Consider the following 19,607-nt stretch of genomic DNA (forward strand, 5'->3'; position numbering starts at 1 on the left):
ATGTGACGTTGATCGTGGCTAAAATGAACGATAACCCGAATAAAAGACTGGCAAACTGGTGGATGGTCAATGCCACGCAGTTAAAGCGTCCTACCCAGATTCCTGCTGACTTTATAACAGGAAGTAAGGCTTTGGGAAAGCCGGAAGAGCACTGGTAACTGCAGGGATACAATTGAGACGGACTGTCCAGGGGTGTGGGAGTGTATTTTATTATCTGTAAAGAAAAGTAAATCAGCAAAGAAGTAAGTATAACTAGCGTGGGATCGCTAAGAAATTGTTAGAATAAGTAAAGCCAGCGAACGATTTGTAGGTAGAAGTGTTAGCTGAATGCAAAATCACAGCAGCCAAAAATCATGATATGAACGAGATCAGGGTGGGATTGTGGAACAGGAAATAATGTATCGCTTTATATGAATGTTCGACATACATGTGTAGCATTTTATATTGGAATTACAATGTTATGTATTTGGAATTACAGTAGTTACAATGCTATATGTCACAGCTCAAAATGCAACGTGCTTGACTGGTCATTGAGGTGATGAACATATACCGTAAATTACCTCGAGCAAATGATTGAGGGAGAAAATATTTATATATCTTGCATTTAATTTAAAAAAAAAAAGCACGATTGTGAACATATTATTAACGACTGATTAAATATTCTATCATTAACATTTAGAGTTGTAATGACGTAGCATTCAATCTAGAGAGCTTTGAGTTTATTTTAACTGTTTTTATTGCAGTTTGCCTAAACTGTACACCCTAGCTTTGTTGGCCTACAATTCTGCCGTGAACACTGTGTCTTTAATGTATTGCCACGGAATCGTTTGCAGACCAAATGGTGTGGTGCGTGTGACTGTGTCAGTATGAAAAAGAACGATAAAAAGCAGAGCAGGGACAATGCCTGCAAAGGAAGTACATTGCATAAAAAAAAAACCAAAAAAAAAACAAAAAAAAAAAAAAAAAACCCAACAACAACAAAAAAACGTTCTAAGGTTAACCCATGGACTGAAATCCCTTCAATTGGGAACCAAAACCGTTTCATTTGTAACACTTCGACAGCAAATGGTAAAAAAAAAAAAAAAGTTTGTTTTTTCGCCCTCCCTCAACTCGGACTGCAGGTCAAAGCCACGTAGAGTGCAGAATCATCACGGGCATTGGAGACATATGCCACATTTTGCACAAGAATCAGAGCCAAGACCCGTCATGGGTTTACGCGCAATGAGAGTTGAGAAGTTTTATATAGTCAGACTACGTGTTAGGTCTGCAACTACAACAGAAAGGTGTTTTTTGTGTGTGTGTTTGTGTTTATGTTTATGGATAGGGAAATGTTAGTTTTGGAAGACACTTATTGTATACTGTCGATTTCTGCTTTTGACCTTCCTATATTGTTATCTTTGTTTATATAATAAAATATGCTACACCTCTTACCATTTATGACCAGCGCCAGCAGTATGTGTGCTTCCGCTTCCGCTTCATGTTTGAAGCCCAAAATATAAGTTTGTGAAGAACTACATGTTATCATAATAATAAACGAACATAGAGTTAAAGATCACCAAAAATCATCAACAAGATCAACAGTTACTATTAAATGCAGTCATGATACAGTTGTCATGCTGATATATGGCCATAAGAGCCTGTCTTGTCATGTGGTTTATCCTCTGCTGACCAGGCTGTGAAATGTATGCTTAATGTTTAAAGCCTTTTAATGCCAAATGAAGGCAGTGCTTGTGTGGGTGTTGGATTATATTCATAGGTGCATTATAACAACATAAAAAAAAATGATAAAAGGTAGACATTTTCTTCATAACATATGATTCATCTGTTTAGCTGAACTGCCTACAAATCCTTTCTTTTGTTCCAGATGTGGAAAGCAGCTGCAGGCCAATCAGTTTCCATCCAGCAGGAGGATGCAGGTGATGACTGGGAGACAGATCCTGACTTTGAGGCAAGTCGTTTTTTTTTTTCTTTTTTTGGTATTGTCTAAATTGAGTTTGGTCCAGATAATTTTATAGCCACTCTTCTCGAAGGATGACACAGATGGCTATACGAATAGTGTGCTGCACATGCTGTAATATCTGTTGCATCTGCTCTAAGCTCTGTTCGTGGGTTAAGCGAATAAGCACCAAAGATATTAACTGCCGTGAAGAGAAACCATGAGAACCATGACGTGCATTGAAAGACGTTAAATGCCAGGAGCACTAGCCAGTGCTGCTGATATAGTGATCGCTGCAAATAAAGGAATCTGAATAATATCCAACACATTGCCTTTATTTATGTTATTCCTTTTTTACTTTAAATCTAAAGATGTGATTACGTGCATCGTTTTTGTTTGAGTTGTTGTAAAGGTTTGGCCAGGCAGAGCTCACCAAACATCTGGGAGTGAGCAGTGATTCATTTGTTTGTGTTGTTAGTCAGCTAGGCCAAATGAGTTGTTTACATGTGATTGTTTAAAACAGAACGACGTGTCTGAGAAAGAACAGAGATGGGGTGCGAAGACAATCGAAGGGTCTGGACATCAGGAACATATTAAGTAAGTTGCTCCTGACTGTTAAACCTGTGTGGTGTGATTTACCGTAACTGTTACATATTTGCTCCAGCTCAAGGATTTTCTATACAGTACGCTTGTGACCGCTATTCTATTTATTTGCAAAGTTTGGATCTATGTATTTATTTTTTGTCTGAAAAAAATAAACAATGGAACTGCATTACCACAAATGTACTCGATGTTCAAACGGTAAAGTATTCACACTATGGGCTAGTCCTGATATAGAGAAATCAAATGTTTTCCAACAAAGTCGTTTCTTCATGCTCGGTTTGCTTGGCTGCAGCATTCATAAACTGCGGGAGAACGTCTCTGACGAGCACCACAGCTTGAAGCAGAAGGAACTGGAAAACATGCCTAAAGCATCCCACGGCTACGGGGGGAAGTTCGGTGTGCAGCAAGACCGAATGGATAAGGTACTGCAGTACTGCTGGATATTTTATGTCAGTGAGGACAGGTGGAAAAACCCCATACTTATCATATTGCTGTAGTGCTTTTAAAACGTTGCCAACAAATGAAAAGTACAGTGGAACGTTGCATATCCAACCTTCACTTTTCCGCCCTGATTAATTAACCGCCTTGCTAAATAAATATTAAAAGTAAGCTACGAGAGTAATGGCATTGCCAGCAAATGCAGCTTCCGTGATGGAAACAGAAAGAAAATGTTATAGTAGTCAGCCTTTTGGTGTGTTCCCCTTTATGAGAGGGGTGGCCTTTGTGTGTGTGTCAATCAGCTGCGCGTAGCAGTGACGTTTCAATATGCCAGTCGAGAAAGCTTTTTTTGTGTGTGTGCAATGTGTTTATATGATGGAGCGCACGCTTGCAGATATTGGCAGTGTGTTGTTGTACTTTTAAATGCATTTGAATTAATCAAAGCAAGCTTCATAAACACGGTGCTTACCGGCCGTTTGTCTAAAATAGCCGAAGCAATATTCAAACCGACCTGCTTAATGACTGTTGGCAATATCAAGGAAGAGCGCAAAGCACCATGAGAGAGATTATTAAGAAAGCAGAATCAGGGAAGCAGGGACTTCTAGAGTTAAGAAAGAAGCCGTCAGTTGCAGGTTACTGTACATTTACCATTTTGTATTATTATTATTATTATTATTATTTATTATTATTATTATTATTATTTTTTTATAAAGCTTTGCGTGGAGATGGCTTATTGCAAACCACATAGCAACACTGTATGTAGCCTAATTAATCTTGTTTAACTTTGCTTACTTTTAAAGCAAACGTTCCCCCATGTTTAAAGCAGTTTCAATATTGTTTCTGTTCACTAAACTATTTATGAATGTGTAAATGATTTTTCTGTAGATGTTCACAAATCTGACTTTTTCACATATCCGCCTATACCTCAGTCCACAGGGGGTCGGATATGCAACGGTGTACTGTATTTCATATTTTATAACTAAACATTTACTATTATTTGATTTATGTATTTTAAACTGAAACAAATGACAGCTACTTATTCTTTGGAGCCAGGTTCCAGAGAGTGTTGAAAGAAAGGGTCTATAGATGTTATTTATTATTAGGTATACCTGTAGTGACTGTGTATGCATCTTCTGTTATGGGTCTATTTGCCTAATGGCGGATCCTGTTTCTGAGAATGTGTCTCAACATGAGTGGATTCCAATTAGATGGGACTAAACCTGTTTTCTATGTCGATTTCTGTGCCTGTAAACATAGTTTGAGCCCCCTTCCCCCAGGTGATGCAGCTTACTGGAATACACTCAGAGTTTGTATGTCTAGTACTGCCTTAGAATGACATAGAATCCCATTACTTTCCACTCACAATTTACTTACTTTTATTCCTGCCCTATTACATGGCATAGCCCCAAAGGTTTGCTTATGAGTCCTTGTGGACTGGGTCCAGAATGCAGCTTGCAAAGGAAATGTTCTGTTTTGGAAATTCTTTGCTTGTTTGCTGTTTGTGAACACACCCTCAGACATGCACATGTGGTGGTCTGTATTTCCAACAGCTAAATATGGGTTCATTACAAGGGTGTTGTACATGGTTAGGCTGGCTTGGAAATATAGTCAGGAATTCAGTTTTCTTAAATATGTTAGGACCGGGAAACCTGATTTGTAGAAAATCTGTATTTCAGTCCTGCTGTTATTCTGCAGTAAAGCTTTGGATCACTTTCCCGGTATAGTTAACGTAGATACTCTGAGATGACAAGGTCAAATAATTAGAGCATTAGGTGATTTCCCAGGTCTTGCAGCACCTGTGTAATTTCAGTACTTTTTAATTTCCTCTTGCGAGTACTAGGAGGAAATGCCATTAGTAAAAATCAACTATCTCTTCACACTTTCCTCGACTGCACGGCCAGCAACGGCAAGTGCGACTGATATAATTGACACAGTTTGATGCCTGTTGTGTTCTAAATTACTTGTCAAAGTTCAGAACTTCCATCTCTCACACTCAGCTAATCTTAACTGCCAGTGTCCTGGTGCAAAAATCTTTCCTGTTTCTGTGTGCCACCTGATCGGAGGATTAGGGGAGCTGGAGCCAAGTTAAACATAATGGGCCGCAGTCATTTGTTCTGGTTTCTGGCTGTGTGTGTGAACCGGATAATACAGGGTGTGCCAGGACAAAACCCCCTGAGTGCTTACATTTCACACCTTTCTACATGAAAAACAACTCCAAATCCCGTTTAAGAAGGGTATCCTGGCATGACTTAATGAAATCATATACTGCAATACAATAATTAATCAGATCGATTTTTCACAGGTTATTAGAGCAGCTCAGTCCCCCTGCTTTTTGGCTTGCCCCTTGACATAAGCATCCACAAGAAGCCTGCCCACAATTAATCCAGCTGTGAAAAGGGTACTCAACCTTGACATTACTGGTGCTGATGTTTCGCTCGACCACCATACTGTACAGAAATGAAATAGAACCTTACGTCCTTGTTTGACCTACATATGTATCTCTCGTTCTGTGAAACGAAATGTGTATTGCCTTGTGGTAATAAATCGAGGTCCCTTGGTTATCTGCCGAGTGCTCTAACAGCTGAGCAGCTTGGCAGTTTGACAGTCTTGAAGTGTCAAGACTCGCACACAATCAGATGCACCCCACTAGTTCAGCTGGTTCAGATTCAAACCACATTTAAACAAATAGCCTGGCTACCTTTTCCAGTTAATCGTCACTGACCTTGACACAGAATGTATCTGTCCTGAACAAAAACAATTTAGCGGTTATTCAAAATGTAAAAGATGTGGAATGTATTTCTTTTTTTATGAAATGTAAACAGTGGAGCGTGGATTTCGCTAGCCTTGAGCCGCGCTGTTCTGTTTTCATTTCTAAAGGCAAATTTAAAGCTAGCAGAACCCTTCAACTTAATGAAACGGACAATACAAGCTCAGTATCATGTTTGAAAAATCAACTCCTTTCTTTTTGCAGTCTGCTGTAGGCAACGAGTACCAGAGCAAACTCTCCAAGCATTGCTCCCAGACAGATTCAGTCAAGGGGTTTGGTGGGAAGTTTGGTGTACAGGCAGACCGAGTTGACCAGGTACCGCACATTTTTTTACACACAGGCTACTTTTAATACTGTGTTTCATTGGCACACAGTCCTGTGCACTTTCTGTTTTTTAAATGAGGTTGCTTGAAGGTGATGATGTACTTCACTGATTTTTTTTTTTTTTTGGACATAACAAGATCTATAAATTCGTTAGCAATAAAACAACGTTTGCAATTATTATTATTATCATTTTTTTTTTTTGGTCTTATCAAGTCTGCTGTTGGATTCGAATATGCTGGCAAAACAGAGAAACATGCTTCACAAAAAGGTAATGCTTCTATGTGTGTGTATTTTTGTTGAGGTCAGTGCTGTGTTAGTAAGTGATTTCCCGTAAAGCTTTTATTTTCTGTTATGTTCCGCTTGTAGATCAGATGGCTTGAGAGCACTTGTGGGTATTTTACTGCGCTTGCACATGCATTAGCGACACCACTTTGCCACTCAATCACCACTTCGCCTGTTGGGTTCAGCACAGCTTAACTTCATAATGCTTTATATGAATGTACACCTTTTTATATACATAACAGGTGTATTAATCTGAAATGAGGTTTGAACTTCAATACTGTTTCTGCTTATGTAAAGTCGATCTATATTTTTTTGTGTGTGAAAATGTCAATAGTGTTTTTATTACATCTTTTTGTATACTAATGCATTTCATTTAATCAAAAACAATTATATATATATATATATTATTCCTTACGCATAGATATTGCAGCTAACAAATAATTGTTTGTTTTACAAATGCCTAATTTTAATAACGATTACCTTTTCATCAAATCAAATTGCATTAGAGAGTAAAAAATGTTTCTGAGATCAACTGTAGTACTTAACAAAGTAAAAAAAATGATACTCTATTTTTCAAATTAGTAACATGAAAAAGAACACATCTTCCTGCCCACTTACCCTGGGTTTGGTTGGCTGGCTGTGCAATCTGTTTTTGCAACACCACAGTGCCCTCAGTTGTCTCTGTTGATTTCTGTTTTTCTAATATGTCACCTTTTGCTTTAATCAAGTTGTTGAGGGTTTTTTTCCATTGCTGGGTCTGTGTGGAACCGTGCATGGCCGTGCAGTAGCTTTATTTTACTTTAGCTTGATGCTTTGCTGTGTCTTCAATCACATAGACTACTCATCTGGTTTTGGGGGGAGATATGGTGTACAGGCTGATCGTGTTGACCAGAGTGCAGTAGGCTTCGATTACCAGGGAAAACTCGAAAAACACGAGTCCCAGAAAGGTTTGTTTGTTTGTTTTTTTTCTTCTAGTGTTTTTCAAACTAGGTTTCAGGTATGTTTTTGTTATAACTTTTTCAAAGCTTTTTTTAATGCTCAGAATATTATTATTATTAACGCTTTAGGCAATATGTCATTTAACAGAAGGCCTACCCTAGGACAACTGTCCGTTGGACAAAGCTGATTGGGACCAAGGATTTGGACAATTTTACAGCAAAGCTTTCTGTGTGTTTTTTCTTTTTTTTTTTTTACATAACATGTTAACCCAGAGTCGTACCAGCCTGGTTCAGATCTTTCTTGTGCCCAGTTACAGATATTGGCTGGGTGCTGTATTGGCCTTTGCACTTTCACAGGGTTAGCGAGGAACAACTTGTTTACTTAACTGATACATCTACAAAGAGAATAAAAATGATATTTAATTCCACACGTCTGATTCTGTGTCTATGGCTAATAGGTAGAAGATGCTGAAACTATGGAGTAACACGTATTTAGAAACTTTAGAAACTTTATTTTTTTTCTCTTGTGATTTGCAGATTATTCTAAAGGTTTTGGTGGGAAATATGGAGTGGAAACGGACAAAGTGGACAAAAGCGCAGTTGGCTTCGAGTATCGAGGGAAGACTGAGAAGCACGAGTCCCAGAAAGGTTTGCCACATGTACAACTAGAATGAACACATCAAAGTGTGTTTATGCTGTCAAAAATATTTAAGTGTACTCACCTGGGAGCCACACAAGACCATAATTACCATTTAATCGAACATAAACCTTGCGTGTCACCCAAATGAGAATCCTTTCAGCAAGCGCAGCCCCAGCCCTGTTACCTAGTATCAGAGTATCTGCTAGACTTTGTTTTGTTCTCATGAACCTGGGTGAAGGAGGGCCTTTGGTACAGGGGCTCTGTTGCATGTTTGGGATATACTTTGGGGAGTTTCTAATACACCTTTTTTTTTTTTTTTTACTCTTCATCAGAATTGACCTTCAAGGGTTTTTTAAAGCTATTATTTATTACCAGGCTAAATTTAAACTGGATAAGTGGTTAATGTTATAATATACTGTGAGGCGTTCGGTGCCAAAGTACCCCTTTACAAGCAAACTTTGCTGTTGAATACTGTGTGGTGTTTGACTGCATCGTAGTCAGTATTGCACTGTGGGTGTGAGGGTGTGAGGGTGTGGGTGAGGGGGAGAACACTCCAGGACTACTTTTAATGACATACCTTTAAATTGACTTGATTGAAATGTGTTTAAATAACCTGCCAGGTGGAATAGGGATGTTGATATAGCTGTAGAAATAATAAAGATCCTGATGAGTTCATGGGGAAGAGGGGTATGAAACTATACAGCTCTTTATTCTGCTTTAACCTCTTGTCTTTAGTTACTCTCCAGGTCCTCCTTTTATTTCCTCTTTAACTTGCCACATAATAACCCTGGTGATTTTATTATGTGCGCAGACTATGTAAAAGGGTTTGGAGGGAAGTTTGGTGTCCAGACAGATAGACAGGACAAGTCTGCCCTCGGCTGGGATCACCAGGAGAAATTACAGCTTCACGAGTCTCAGAAAGGTACTTGCACTCCAGTGTCCCATACCAGCTCAACAGATAATCTGGTTTATGTTCATGTTAATGGGTGTTCTTTGTTTCATATTTAATGTTTTCTGAAGGTTTTTTGGAATTGAATGCAAAGAGGCAGCATCAAAGAAGTAAATAGCTCCACCAACTTCCTAGTAAGCAAATACAATTGCATTTGAATCTCCAGTTATTTGGAAGCCATATCAAAAACAGTCGGACTGACCCAGAAAAAAAAAACCTAGCAGTGAACAATTGCTTAAGTTCTGTAAAAAAAAAAAAAAAAAAAAAAAAAAAAAAAGCCTTTTTGCGTTATTTAATATTTGTTGTAATTGATAATGCCTTTTTGTTCTCTAAACTCTTTCCAAGCCATTCAAGGTATTATGCATGCAAACCTAGAAGTACAATAAGTTAGGATATGTGCTGAAAGGATGGGAATGTTTCCTTGGCTCCAGTAGGTGGTGGTTGCCTCAAGGTCTGGAAGTGTGAATGAGTCAAAAAAGCAACATAACCTGGGTGCAAGGCTTTATTACACAGGCACATTTAATGATCTCATCATCATTTGAATTCACATACTGCTGTCATAGGTGTTACAAATGAAGGTGCATCATTTCACTGTCCCGTGGTGATATTAAGATATCTGGAAACGCGGGGTACATGTATTTTAAAAGGAAGACTTCTAGAATGTTTGCATCTTTTTGACTTGTGCTGTTGCAGGTATTTGCAATGAATAACACTGTAAACCATGAAATATTCCTGCAAGTGGCTCTATGGAATGGCATATCAGTGCATTGCAAGACTTAGCCGTGTTTCAGTCCCACTACTGCTACGGTGACACGTCCATTGTATAATTTAGTTATAACAGTCCTCATAATTGAAATAAAGTATGTTTAACCCTTGTTAAACAGTTGGGTTAGGTGGATTAGCACCTTATCTACTTAGAAGCATAATTCTGAACATTCTCTTTCAGTAGATCCCAGGTTTTTGGATCATGTGCACTCTGTGCATGTTTTTTTTGTTAACTCTTTCACTGCTGCAGATTTATTTGAACGCTGTCACCTTTTTGAGCATCTTCACTTGGCTGAGTTGAGCTATGGAAGCTTTCAAATATTTTAGATTAATAACTATAGGAGACAGAATGCTGTTTCTAGGGGTTCGCCTGTTTTACTGGAAAATGCAGTACCTTTCACAAAAGTAAATGCAAAAGCAAACTACATAGAAACTGTGGTATCTGAACAATGCTGTTTTTCATTTAACTTGTGTGGTATGAATTGTGCATACATAACCTCACTTACAAACAGTACAGAATTGCCCTAGGGGTGCCGTTGTTTTATAATGTAAATTCAAGTTATTATTTTCTAAGCTTTCTATATGTACTGTATTGGTTCAGTATAGCTAAGGAACACACCATGTCCTCTTTGTTTGTAACTTTTATAGTATGTACAGTTTAACAGAGAGACCTTTTGTTGAAAGAGTACTGCAGGTTCAGTTGTATTAACCTTGTTTGTCATTTTTGGTTTTTTTCTGTTGAATCTTTTCTCTCTTGCTGTGGCTTGTGGTTTTTTCAGATTATAAGAAAGGGTTCGGAGGGAAATACGGTGTTCAGATGGAGAGGCAGGACAAAGCTGCCATGGGCTTTGAATACAAGGAGAAACTGGCCAAGCACGAGTCCCAGCAAGGCACAGTCGCACTCCAGTCTATGACAAAACTGTAGCAGCTTCAAGCACAGACTCTGTTTTTGATAAGGCTGTAAATCCATTAGAAAATGTTGTCGTACGTATTTTAGTTTTGTGACATAAATGTACTGGGTCACAAATACTCCTTGAAGGGGTGGGGGATGGGGGGGGGGGGGGGGGGGGGGGGCGGCGGCAGAGAACATTTATAAAATCGGAAAGACAAATTGTAAGTTGTCTGGATGAACTGAGGTTAAAAGTGCTATCAAGCTGCAAAACAATTCCAAAATTAAAATTTTAAAAGCATGCAGATTTTTTACATTTATTTATTTTAATTAATAATAATAAAAAAATACTTTTGCTGTACACTGCTTACCCTTTAGCTAAAAACAAAATGCACAGTTTTTATTTTTTATTTTTACTTGACCGTTTTTCAGTGTTAGGCTTGTGACTGTCCGACACTGATTGCAACTGAAGATGGCACTAGAGGATTACTAATAGTCCCAGGAATTCCTTGCAGTGCTCCACCCACAGTTTCAGAGATCGTAAATGCTGAGATTCACATTTTCTCTTCCACATATAATGAGGACATGCAAAGTGGGGTTTAAGCAAAAGGTTATTTTCTGCCTCTACGAGCTTCGTCAAATGATAACATGTCAAATCAAACAGTAACTTGTTTGAATTGTACATGTAATTACAAATAGCAGCTGTTTTATATCCAGGATAACCATCTATACATCTCTGTGTGGAGTGCAACTAGATTGCTATCAAATTCAGTTATAAGATTGCAAAATCCTAATCTGTGCTTGCAGAGTGCTACAGTTTTAAAAAGTGCCTTCCTCTTTGTTCTGTCCCTCTTTTGATCTTTGGATGTCTTCACACCACTTTTATTCCAGTGACCATTTGCTTATTTGCCACTTTTATATAACATTTTATTTTATTTATTGTTATGTTATTTTATTGTTATTTTTTTAAAGGTGCATGCCCTCACAGCCTACAGCGTCTCAGTGCATCACCGCACATCAGCTTTACAAATGTGCAATCGAAACCAGCTGCAAGAAAGAAGTGGACCTGAGCCATTTCTATGATACATTTTACTATTGGCTGTGCGCATAATGGTTTGCATGTTAGGTATTTTTAGAAAGAAAAACTATTTTCTCTGAACTTAACTGTACGATCTGATATTTTAGACTATTCAAAGGGATTTGGTGGGAAGTTTGGAGTACAGCAGGACAGAATGGATAAGGTACACTTTTTACATATTCTTTTTGTTCTTATTATTTTATTAACAAAGTTACTTTAAACAAAAACAGACAGTAGTTTTCTAAGTATAGATGACACAGCTTCTGGATGTACAATGTATATAGACAAATCTTCACTTTGTTTTGTCTTAATAGTGCGCAGGTACCTTTGATGATGTTCAAAAGCCAGCTCCAGCCTATCAAAGGACTAAACCTGTTGAAGCAGGTAGGTTGTCATTGTTGTTTGTACACGTTAAACCAACACTATGCTGGCAATGCCACTTATGCAGTGCAGTCACTTCAGTTTAAGTCACAGATATGTCATTTAATGATTTCTAATCTGCTAAATCTGAAAGATAATTTGTACTATTTAAAAAAAAAAAATGAATTTATCCTACTTCATCAGTGGAATTTGATAGTTCTGAATTCCCTGGTAGATTGGTTCTTAGGGCTCTTAGCGAGCCTCCCATCTTATGGTTTTAAAGGTTTTGTAAGATAGATCATTTGCATAACCCAATAATGTATAGACCTAATTTGTCAGGATAAAAATCTATGTCATGTGAAAAAGTGTGCTCCGGTTTGTATCCCAAAGCTGGAAGCAGTGCTAGCAGCATCAAAGCCAGGTTTGAGAACATTGCCAAGCAGAAGGAGGAGGAGGACAGAAAAAGGGGTGAAGAAGAGAGAGCCAGACGAGTGGCCAAGGAGAAGCAAGAGCAGGACGAGGCCAGGAGGAAGATAGAGGTACAGGCAGAGTTTTCAGATGCAGTTTTAATTGGTGCATTTTGACTACAGGTATGTAGTTGAGTAGTTTCTTGTTGGGTTTCCCTGTGTATAAGGTAATAGATCCTTTAAACTGTTCCAAGCTATTCTCCTATTCCAAGTCTTGATTTGATTTACAGGGGTAAGCTACAGCTGGATTTTATTAGAGCATTTTACAGTCAGGTTTGGGGTCAATTCCTGGTTTTCAATACCAGTTCCTTTTTAAAATCAATTTCAAATTCCCTTTTTAATTAATTCTAACACATTGTTGACCAAGATTGCAATTAGCAGTATTCTGTTAAAACAAGCATCTTAAAGTGGCACGAAATACTTAAACTGGAATTCGAGTGAGAGCAGTTGTGTCTTTCGAAGGAATTGGAATTGATTTTAAGAAGAGGTTGATCCTAACCCTGTTTACAGAACTGTGGAATTCCTGTGAATTTCATCACCCACTCACCCATGGTTAACCCGAGATGACCCCCAAAAAAATAAGTGGATGATCAATCTGGATGAATTTCCTGCGACTGTAAAATGCTCTAAAACAAACAAAAAGCCTGTGGCTTAACCCACATGATAGTTTTGTATTCATGTAGACTACAGTTAATAAACGTCCCAGGCCCTAAACTATTTGTTGCTGCCAGAAAATGCATGCTGTATGGCAGTGGGCTCAGAGGAGCTATTTAAAATACAATAACTGATTTATGATATTTAAAGTGTGATGGAAATACACACCGTAAAGGTTTAACTTTTTTCACATAGAGAAATGTTTCACACTGGAGCTGTAATATGTAAGGCGTCTGTCCTCTGTGTCTGTTGTATAGAGAAATAGTCATGTTGCGGAGTTTCTTGCTTTTATTAAAAGTACAGAAGGTATTGCCATTTAAACACCCGTATGCAACAATCAGTTTAAATTGCATACCAGTAGTATATCACAACACTTTCAATGTAAGCAATAAGACCCAATAGGGGGGGCGGTATTGGACAGTACCGGACCACCCAAGGGCGTAGCGCGGGAAACAAGGTTTGTGGTTTAAAACTTGAAGGCTAAAGGATATCGGTCTGGGTGAAAAGGTATTCATGCCAGTACTTTTTATTTCTTGGTCATCTATTGAATGTAGCAATTTTCTAAGTTCAAGTAATTCTGCTTATGTACATTGCCGACAGTAAAACTAGCATGCGACTGTAGAGTAAACAAAGCTATGTTTTTGGGAAGTTGCAGGTTTTTTTTTGTTTCCCTCTTGTTCATGTTTGTGTTACTCTTGATCATTCCAGAGGGAGTGGTGGAACTTCATTGCTACCATTATGTTTTCTTAAAAAAAAAACAACCTTCTATATCTTAACAGTTGCATTACAAACACTCAGCCTTACCTAGCATACTGAATACTCTATTGGTCATTTTTCAAACATCGGACAGGTTTTCTGTAGTCTGGCCTTGCCATATGGCAGGGTGTCCAAAATGAAGCGTTTTTCTTTTTAGGTCCCGGGGGGAAAAAAAGGGATTCATTGATCGCCTAGATTTCGATTGATCTGTGGTGTTTCTAGAAGCTGTTAACTGCTGCGTGTCATTTGCTCCAGCACAGGAGGAAGCCAAAGCTGAAAAGCAGCGGACTGTAGAACGGGCACCAGAACCAGATCCTGCCCCCCAGCCCGCTCACCAAGAGAAGCCACCCAGCCCAGCATACCAGGTCAGCCAACACTTACTGTATCACCATTCCCAGTTCTCTTTTTATTAAATTAACCTTTACAAAACATACAGCCGTGGCCAACAGTTTTGCCACACTCTATAGAATTGACTAGTTCCAGTGAAACTTTCTGAATAATGTTATTTTAACATATTGAATTACATCCCGCTTTGTAATTTTCCACATAAAGGGTGACGCCCCATATTGTTGATGTGGTAAACTTCCTTTCTAAGTTTCAAGTTTCAACAAGTTTTAAAATCTAACCTGGAATACTGTACTGCTGTTATGGCTCCAGTAGACTTTGCAATATCATTTTGTAGTTTCTTTTGATTTACATGTTTCTTTTGATGTTGTTACATTAAATATACTTTATTTATTTTTTTTTTTTTATTGCCTCAATCCTAAACTTTTGGCCATAGCTGTACATTATTCAAAATTGTTTGTCCTTTAAATATCTGAGATCTGTGCTGGCTATTAGCTATATTGCCTTTGTATCGGTAGTAGCCAATCTTTACAATCATTTTAATGCCCATGGATTTTTTTTTCAGGGGGGGAGGGGGATCATAAAGAAAAATGTCTGACACCTTTTTTTTAATATATAAAAGCAACAAGATTTGTATGAAGAGCCATCCGACAGAGACTCTGCTCCCAGTTCAAACCAGTACGAAGCAGAACCCCCTTCGAATGCACAGGAGCCAGAGTATGAGGATGCTACATATGAGCCCCAGCAAGAAGCAGCCTACCAGAATCCAGACGAAGTGCAGTATCAAGGAGGTAACGTTGCATTGCTCGGATAACAGCTTCATATTAATGCTCTCGCTGCTTCCTAAAGTTTGACAGGATTCTCTGGAGAGGAGGAAACCTTCATCTGTCGAACCAACCTAGTTTATTCTTGTTTCATATTTGGGTCATTTCCTGAAAGTTTATTGTACTTTATTGGTGTGTAAGTATTGCAAAGTTTTCTTTGTTGTATTTCAAATAATAATAATTTTGCTTTGTATAATTGTATATTGAGCAAGTGAACACTTGTTAATGTGGCAGTGGTCAGTGGCAAGGTTAACTGTGGCTACAGAATATTTGCACACTAAGACAGAGGTTTTCTTAATCTCAAAAATACTATGGTGTTGATATATAAAAAAAAGTGCTTTTTTTTTTTTTTTTTTAAATATACATAATTCAGTGAGTAAAAGGAAGCATTGAAAGTGCTTCACTTTAGACCACATTACCCCCTTCATAAATATATGGTCTCCTTTTAGTTCGTTTTTAAATATTATTGTAAGTGGTAATGTGTTTTTGACCTGACCTTTTATAGTTAACATTTTTTAAATCTATATTTTAATGAGTGTTAGTGTTTGATAAGAAAACCTTGAAGCCTTTTTTTTTTCCCTATTTTTGTCTTTGGAATGGAGTGACCTCGTTTTTAGCATAGAGTTGATTTACTGCAGTCTCGCTGGGTTAGACTTACATAAATGTCTTTCTTTTAATAGTCGAACCGAATTATGCAGAGTGTGGGGATGACCTTGGACTCACTGCAGTGGCTCTGTACGACTATCAAGCTGGTGAGTAGCCTGGCTTTAACTCCTCACAATGCCTGCTCTAGGATTCAGCAGGTCTGTTTTGATGGAAGGAAAGTGCATTTATAAAGGCACAGATATTTTCGATATGTGAAAATTGCTGCACAACCCGATTTGAGAACTGTCTTGCCAAGAGAATTTTAGGATTGAGATAGAGACCACTATTGTTGCATGTGTGAAGTGAACGACTGCCTCCAGTTTATCCAGATGGAGAATCATATTGCCCTTGCCTGTCTTTGCCTACATCTGGGGCTGCGATGTGTTCATGAGGTTGGCTGCTCGTCCCAAAATCTTTCCAGCCTTCTGCACCCATGTGCTGTTCAGAAGGAGTGTGCAGAACTGGACTAGGTCCTGGGGTTGTTCTGGCTTGTGCTGGACACTCTTGTTGCAAGATGCGGGATGGCATATTCCCTACTGTTCTGTATCTCTCCCTTTGCAGCAATCAGCAATCACAATCCAACCAGTGCTGGTTGCCTCTTGTTCAATTACAAATGTCAGAAGCTTGGATCTTGGAGATATATTTATTTATTTATTTGCTTCTTTTTTTTTTTGCGTTCATTTGAAAGCTGTGCGTTTTTTTTTTTTTTTTCAGCTGGCGATGACGAGATTTCCTTTGACCCTGATGACATCATCACTAACATTGAAATGATTGACGAGGGCTGGTGGAGGGGAGTGTGTAAAACTGCATACGGGCTTTTCCCTGCCAATTACGTTGAGCTCAGGCAATGAAGCGCTTAACTTCTGAATGATTTTGCCTTAACTACTATCTGCAGTTCTAAGACTATAGCTCAACAGGAAGAACAGGAACAAATGTTTTTTTTTTCCCCCATTATTCTAGAAATGCTCTTAATGTTGGCTGTGCTTCTTGCAGTATTGTAATGTGTGTAATTTCTAATTTCTGTCCCATTTTTCCACTCGAGTTAAGGCTCTGGACTTATTTTCTCTTTCTCTCTCCAACAAATGCTGCTTCCAAATTCATGCCATTCTGTATCAAAGAAAATGCATTACAATATAAACAAATAAATATATCTGCAGTAAGGAATAATGTGCATCCAAATCAAGCTGAAATGTGTCCAAAGCAATATATTTGCAGTAAAAGAGATTACTATATTGCTCTAGAAGATACACATAATCACTTTATTAGGTGCTAGGGAACATATAGCAGAGGCTAATGTTTTTCTCCAGTTAAAGTTCATGTTTTTTCTAATAAAAGTAAATAATGTACTGTTGAAAGTTGGGGATGTCATTTTCAGTTTTGTTTTGCATGTGCATAATAATTTTATATGTCCCAAAAGTTGACATGGATTTAATAATATATTTTTTAGCCAAGGGTTAATATAGAATTAAGTTATCACCAAAGATTCTTAAATTTATATTGCACATTTTCATTGGAAATACTGCATTAATGTGGAAAACAGTACTTTTAATGTAATTGAATAAATGTGGAACAGACACAGTTGCTTGTGGAAAAGACCTGTGGTGAACTAAAATAGTATATTGCTTGTTGACATTAATTTAACTTGACTTTAGCACAGTGTGCTATGTAATACTTGTGCTAGCTGGGATAGGTGATTTTTCGTTCTGTTCTGTATCCGGGTTACTAATTGCAAGTTAATGATGAGTTGTTGTTGAGTTGGGATGGAAAACTAAAATTTAGTATGAGAGTTTTAATTTGCACGTTCTATCAAACACTTTAATGAAATGTCTTGCTCTTACAAAAACAAAAAGTATTTGAATATGCAAGGTATTATACAGTGACATTTCAGGTGGTTTTAAAACATCCCATCCTAAAATACTGTGGCACTGAACATAATATTTAAGAATCATAACTTAAAAAATTTGAGGTTTATGTTTCTTTTAAATCAACATAAAGGCAGTATACCCATGAATAGAATTAGTTACTTAACTATGATGTCTTATCTTTTGGTGGGCATCCCACTCATGCATTGGGCCACTTCATTTTCCTATAATTCAGTGTGACCAATCATAAACTTTGGCCAATAACATGTTATTAATGTTGAGAGTAAAAATTAAAGGGGAAGAGGTTGCATTTAATCTTCAAGCTTAATTAAAATACATGTTTTCATAGATTAACTTGATAGATCTTATATCAACAACTTATATCAACTGTTAAGGACAATCCTTAACAGTTGATGTACATGTCATTACCTTATAGTTTTAGCGGTGCCTCTGTTGGTATTACAGGTCTGTGTTTTGTTTAATCATTCTTGGGTTGGGTTTTGATAATAAAGTTGTCTTTTCCAGTATATTATTTTTTATCTTTAAATCAGCTTGCATAATACACAGAAAATTGATGTTTTTTTTTTTTTTCTAAGTGAATAAAGTTTTCAGTTAACAGTATTCAGTTGTCACTTTTTTTTTGTTTTGTTTAAATATATAGTTTTACTATCTCTTCCTACAGCTAGTAGAGCACAACTTCGCTAGTCCCACTGAGAATCCCTGCAACTTTAAACTAGAAATAACAACGTTGGTTAATACATCTCGGGTCATATACGCCCCCCAACCCCCCCACTCCACTCACTCACTCACTCAAGACATGCATGTTGATGAATTAGCCCACTGTGTTATCTCACTTCCACGGAAGAACTTGCTTTTTTATCATTATAAAGGAATTAACCAATTCTTTGAAAAAAGGAAGGAATCAGCAGTTGTCCTGAGTCCCCCAAGGAGAAACAGAACCACATACTAGTGAATTATCATAGTGCACCAGTTAGCTGTATTGGTCTCATTTACGGAAGGTTCTTATGCGATAACAGGCGTGTTCTCCAAGGATAAGGTTCATGCTAGATTATCCCATATTTATCAACCACAATAAAGTGCGACTTAAAGCACAAGGCGCAAGTTAGCACGCACGCCTTCAAAATAACACAATGGGTCCATTAGCATCTGCTGAATATGCAAAATGCATGGTGATGTATTCAAATATAATAGCATAAGAGCACTAATGGGGCTAATGATATTCACCTGGTCTAAATGCCAACCGTTGTGAAATTCAGTTTCATTAATCACCACATTACAACTAGATTCGGTTACTACCTAATTTTTTTTTTTTCATATAGTGGTCTAGGTATCTAAACGAGGCCTAACCAAATATGTGATATTCAATAAATAAATTAATAATAACGAATAAATACGCCAGGACGGAAAGGTTTCCTCACACACACAATATATATATATATATTAATATCTTATATAATATATATATATATATAATATATGCAGTATGTCTATATGCAGAAGAACAGACAACTGCCTATCTCAGGCTCTGCTCATTCCTTTATAGCCCCTGTTTCGTCATTTTGTTAAGACGTGCCTTATCTTCTGCCATAAGGCACGTCTTAATATGCTAATGATTTCCATAGCACTTTTAAGAACCTTTAGTAAATGAGGCCCTATGAGTCTTGCATTACATATAAGATCTTATATCAACATATTTATGTTATTTTTATGCTCAAGACTTTGTACTATTGTGTAAAACTCTATCAAAAAGAACAAAGTCTTTGAAAGTGAAAGGAACCCACTACCCACCAACAGAGCTAGCCAGCTGGGCTCACCTGCTGCATGAAACACAGTACTACATTTTGTGATGTGCATCTGGGAGTGCATTGTGATTCTCAAGTTTCATTTGTGACTTGAACTCCTTTTCACCAGGAGATGGAGCTCTAAACTAGTTCTCATGGCTTGTGTGCTGTGAAGTAATACAATTCCCTTTAAATGTCAATGTGTAGGGTTGCAATCTTTCCGTGTTTTAAGTTATTTGTGAAGTACGGCGATAGTGCGATCAGTCTCAAGTTTAAAGGGGCT

The 19,607-nt window shown here is 37.7% G+C and overlaps 1 protein-coding gene across 4 annotated transcripts; it reads left to right on the plus strand.

The window, feature by feature from the left end:
* Positions 1–132: 132 nt before the first annotated feature.
* Positions 133–18,143, plus strand: LOC121294676 (src substrate cortactin-like). Of its 4 annotated transcripts, XM_041218644.1 has the most exons (16): positions 133–242; positions 1,865–1,948; positions 2,460–2,533; positions 2,832–2,961; positions 5,949–6,059; positions 6,282–6,336; positions 7,187–7,297; positions 7,826–7,936; positions 8,740–8,850; positions 11,717–11,772; positions 11,924–11,993; positions 12,360–12,508; positions 14,107–14,211; positions 14,814–14,982; positions 15,696–15,767; positions 16,375–18,143. In XM_041218644.1, the coding sequence occupies exons 2-16, from the start codon at positions 1,865–1,867 to the stop codon at positions 16,509–16,511; spliced, it is 1,545 nt and encodes a 514-aa protein (XP_041074578.1). In that variant the 5' UTR covers positions 133–242; the 3' UTR covers positions 16,512–18,143. The 4 variants fall into 4 exon arrangements, with proteins under 4 accessions (XP_041074578.1, XP_041074581.1, XP_041074579.1 ...); XM_041218647.1 differs by lacking the exon at positions 7,826–7,936; XM_041218645.1 differs by lacking the exon at positions 8,740–8,850 and having other exon boundaries at positions 134–242.
* Positions 18,144–19,607: the final 1,464 nt, after the last annotated feature.

Source organism: Polyodon spathula, chromosome 19 (assembly GCF_017654505.1).
Source record: "Polyodon spathula isolate WHYD16114869_AA chromosome 19, ASM1765450v1, whole genome shotgun sequence".
Lineage (NCBI taxonomy): Eukaryota > Metazoa > Chordata > Actinopteri > Acipenseriformes > Polyodontidae > Polyodon > Polyodon spathula.

Coding starts and splice junctions, on each gene's coding strand:
- LOC121294676 (XM_041218644.1), top strand. CDS start 1,865: ATGTGGAAAGCAGCTGCAGGCCAATCAGTTTCCATCCAGCAGGAGGAT. Junction 11,994..12,359: donor GACTAAACCTGTTGAAGCAG/GTAGGTTGTCAT, acceptor TGTATCCCAAAG/CTGGAAGCAGTGCTAGCAGC. Junction 15,768..16,374: donor TCTGTACGACTATCAAGCTG/GTGAGTAGCCTG, acceptor TTTTTTTTTCAG/CTGGCGATGACGAGATTTCC.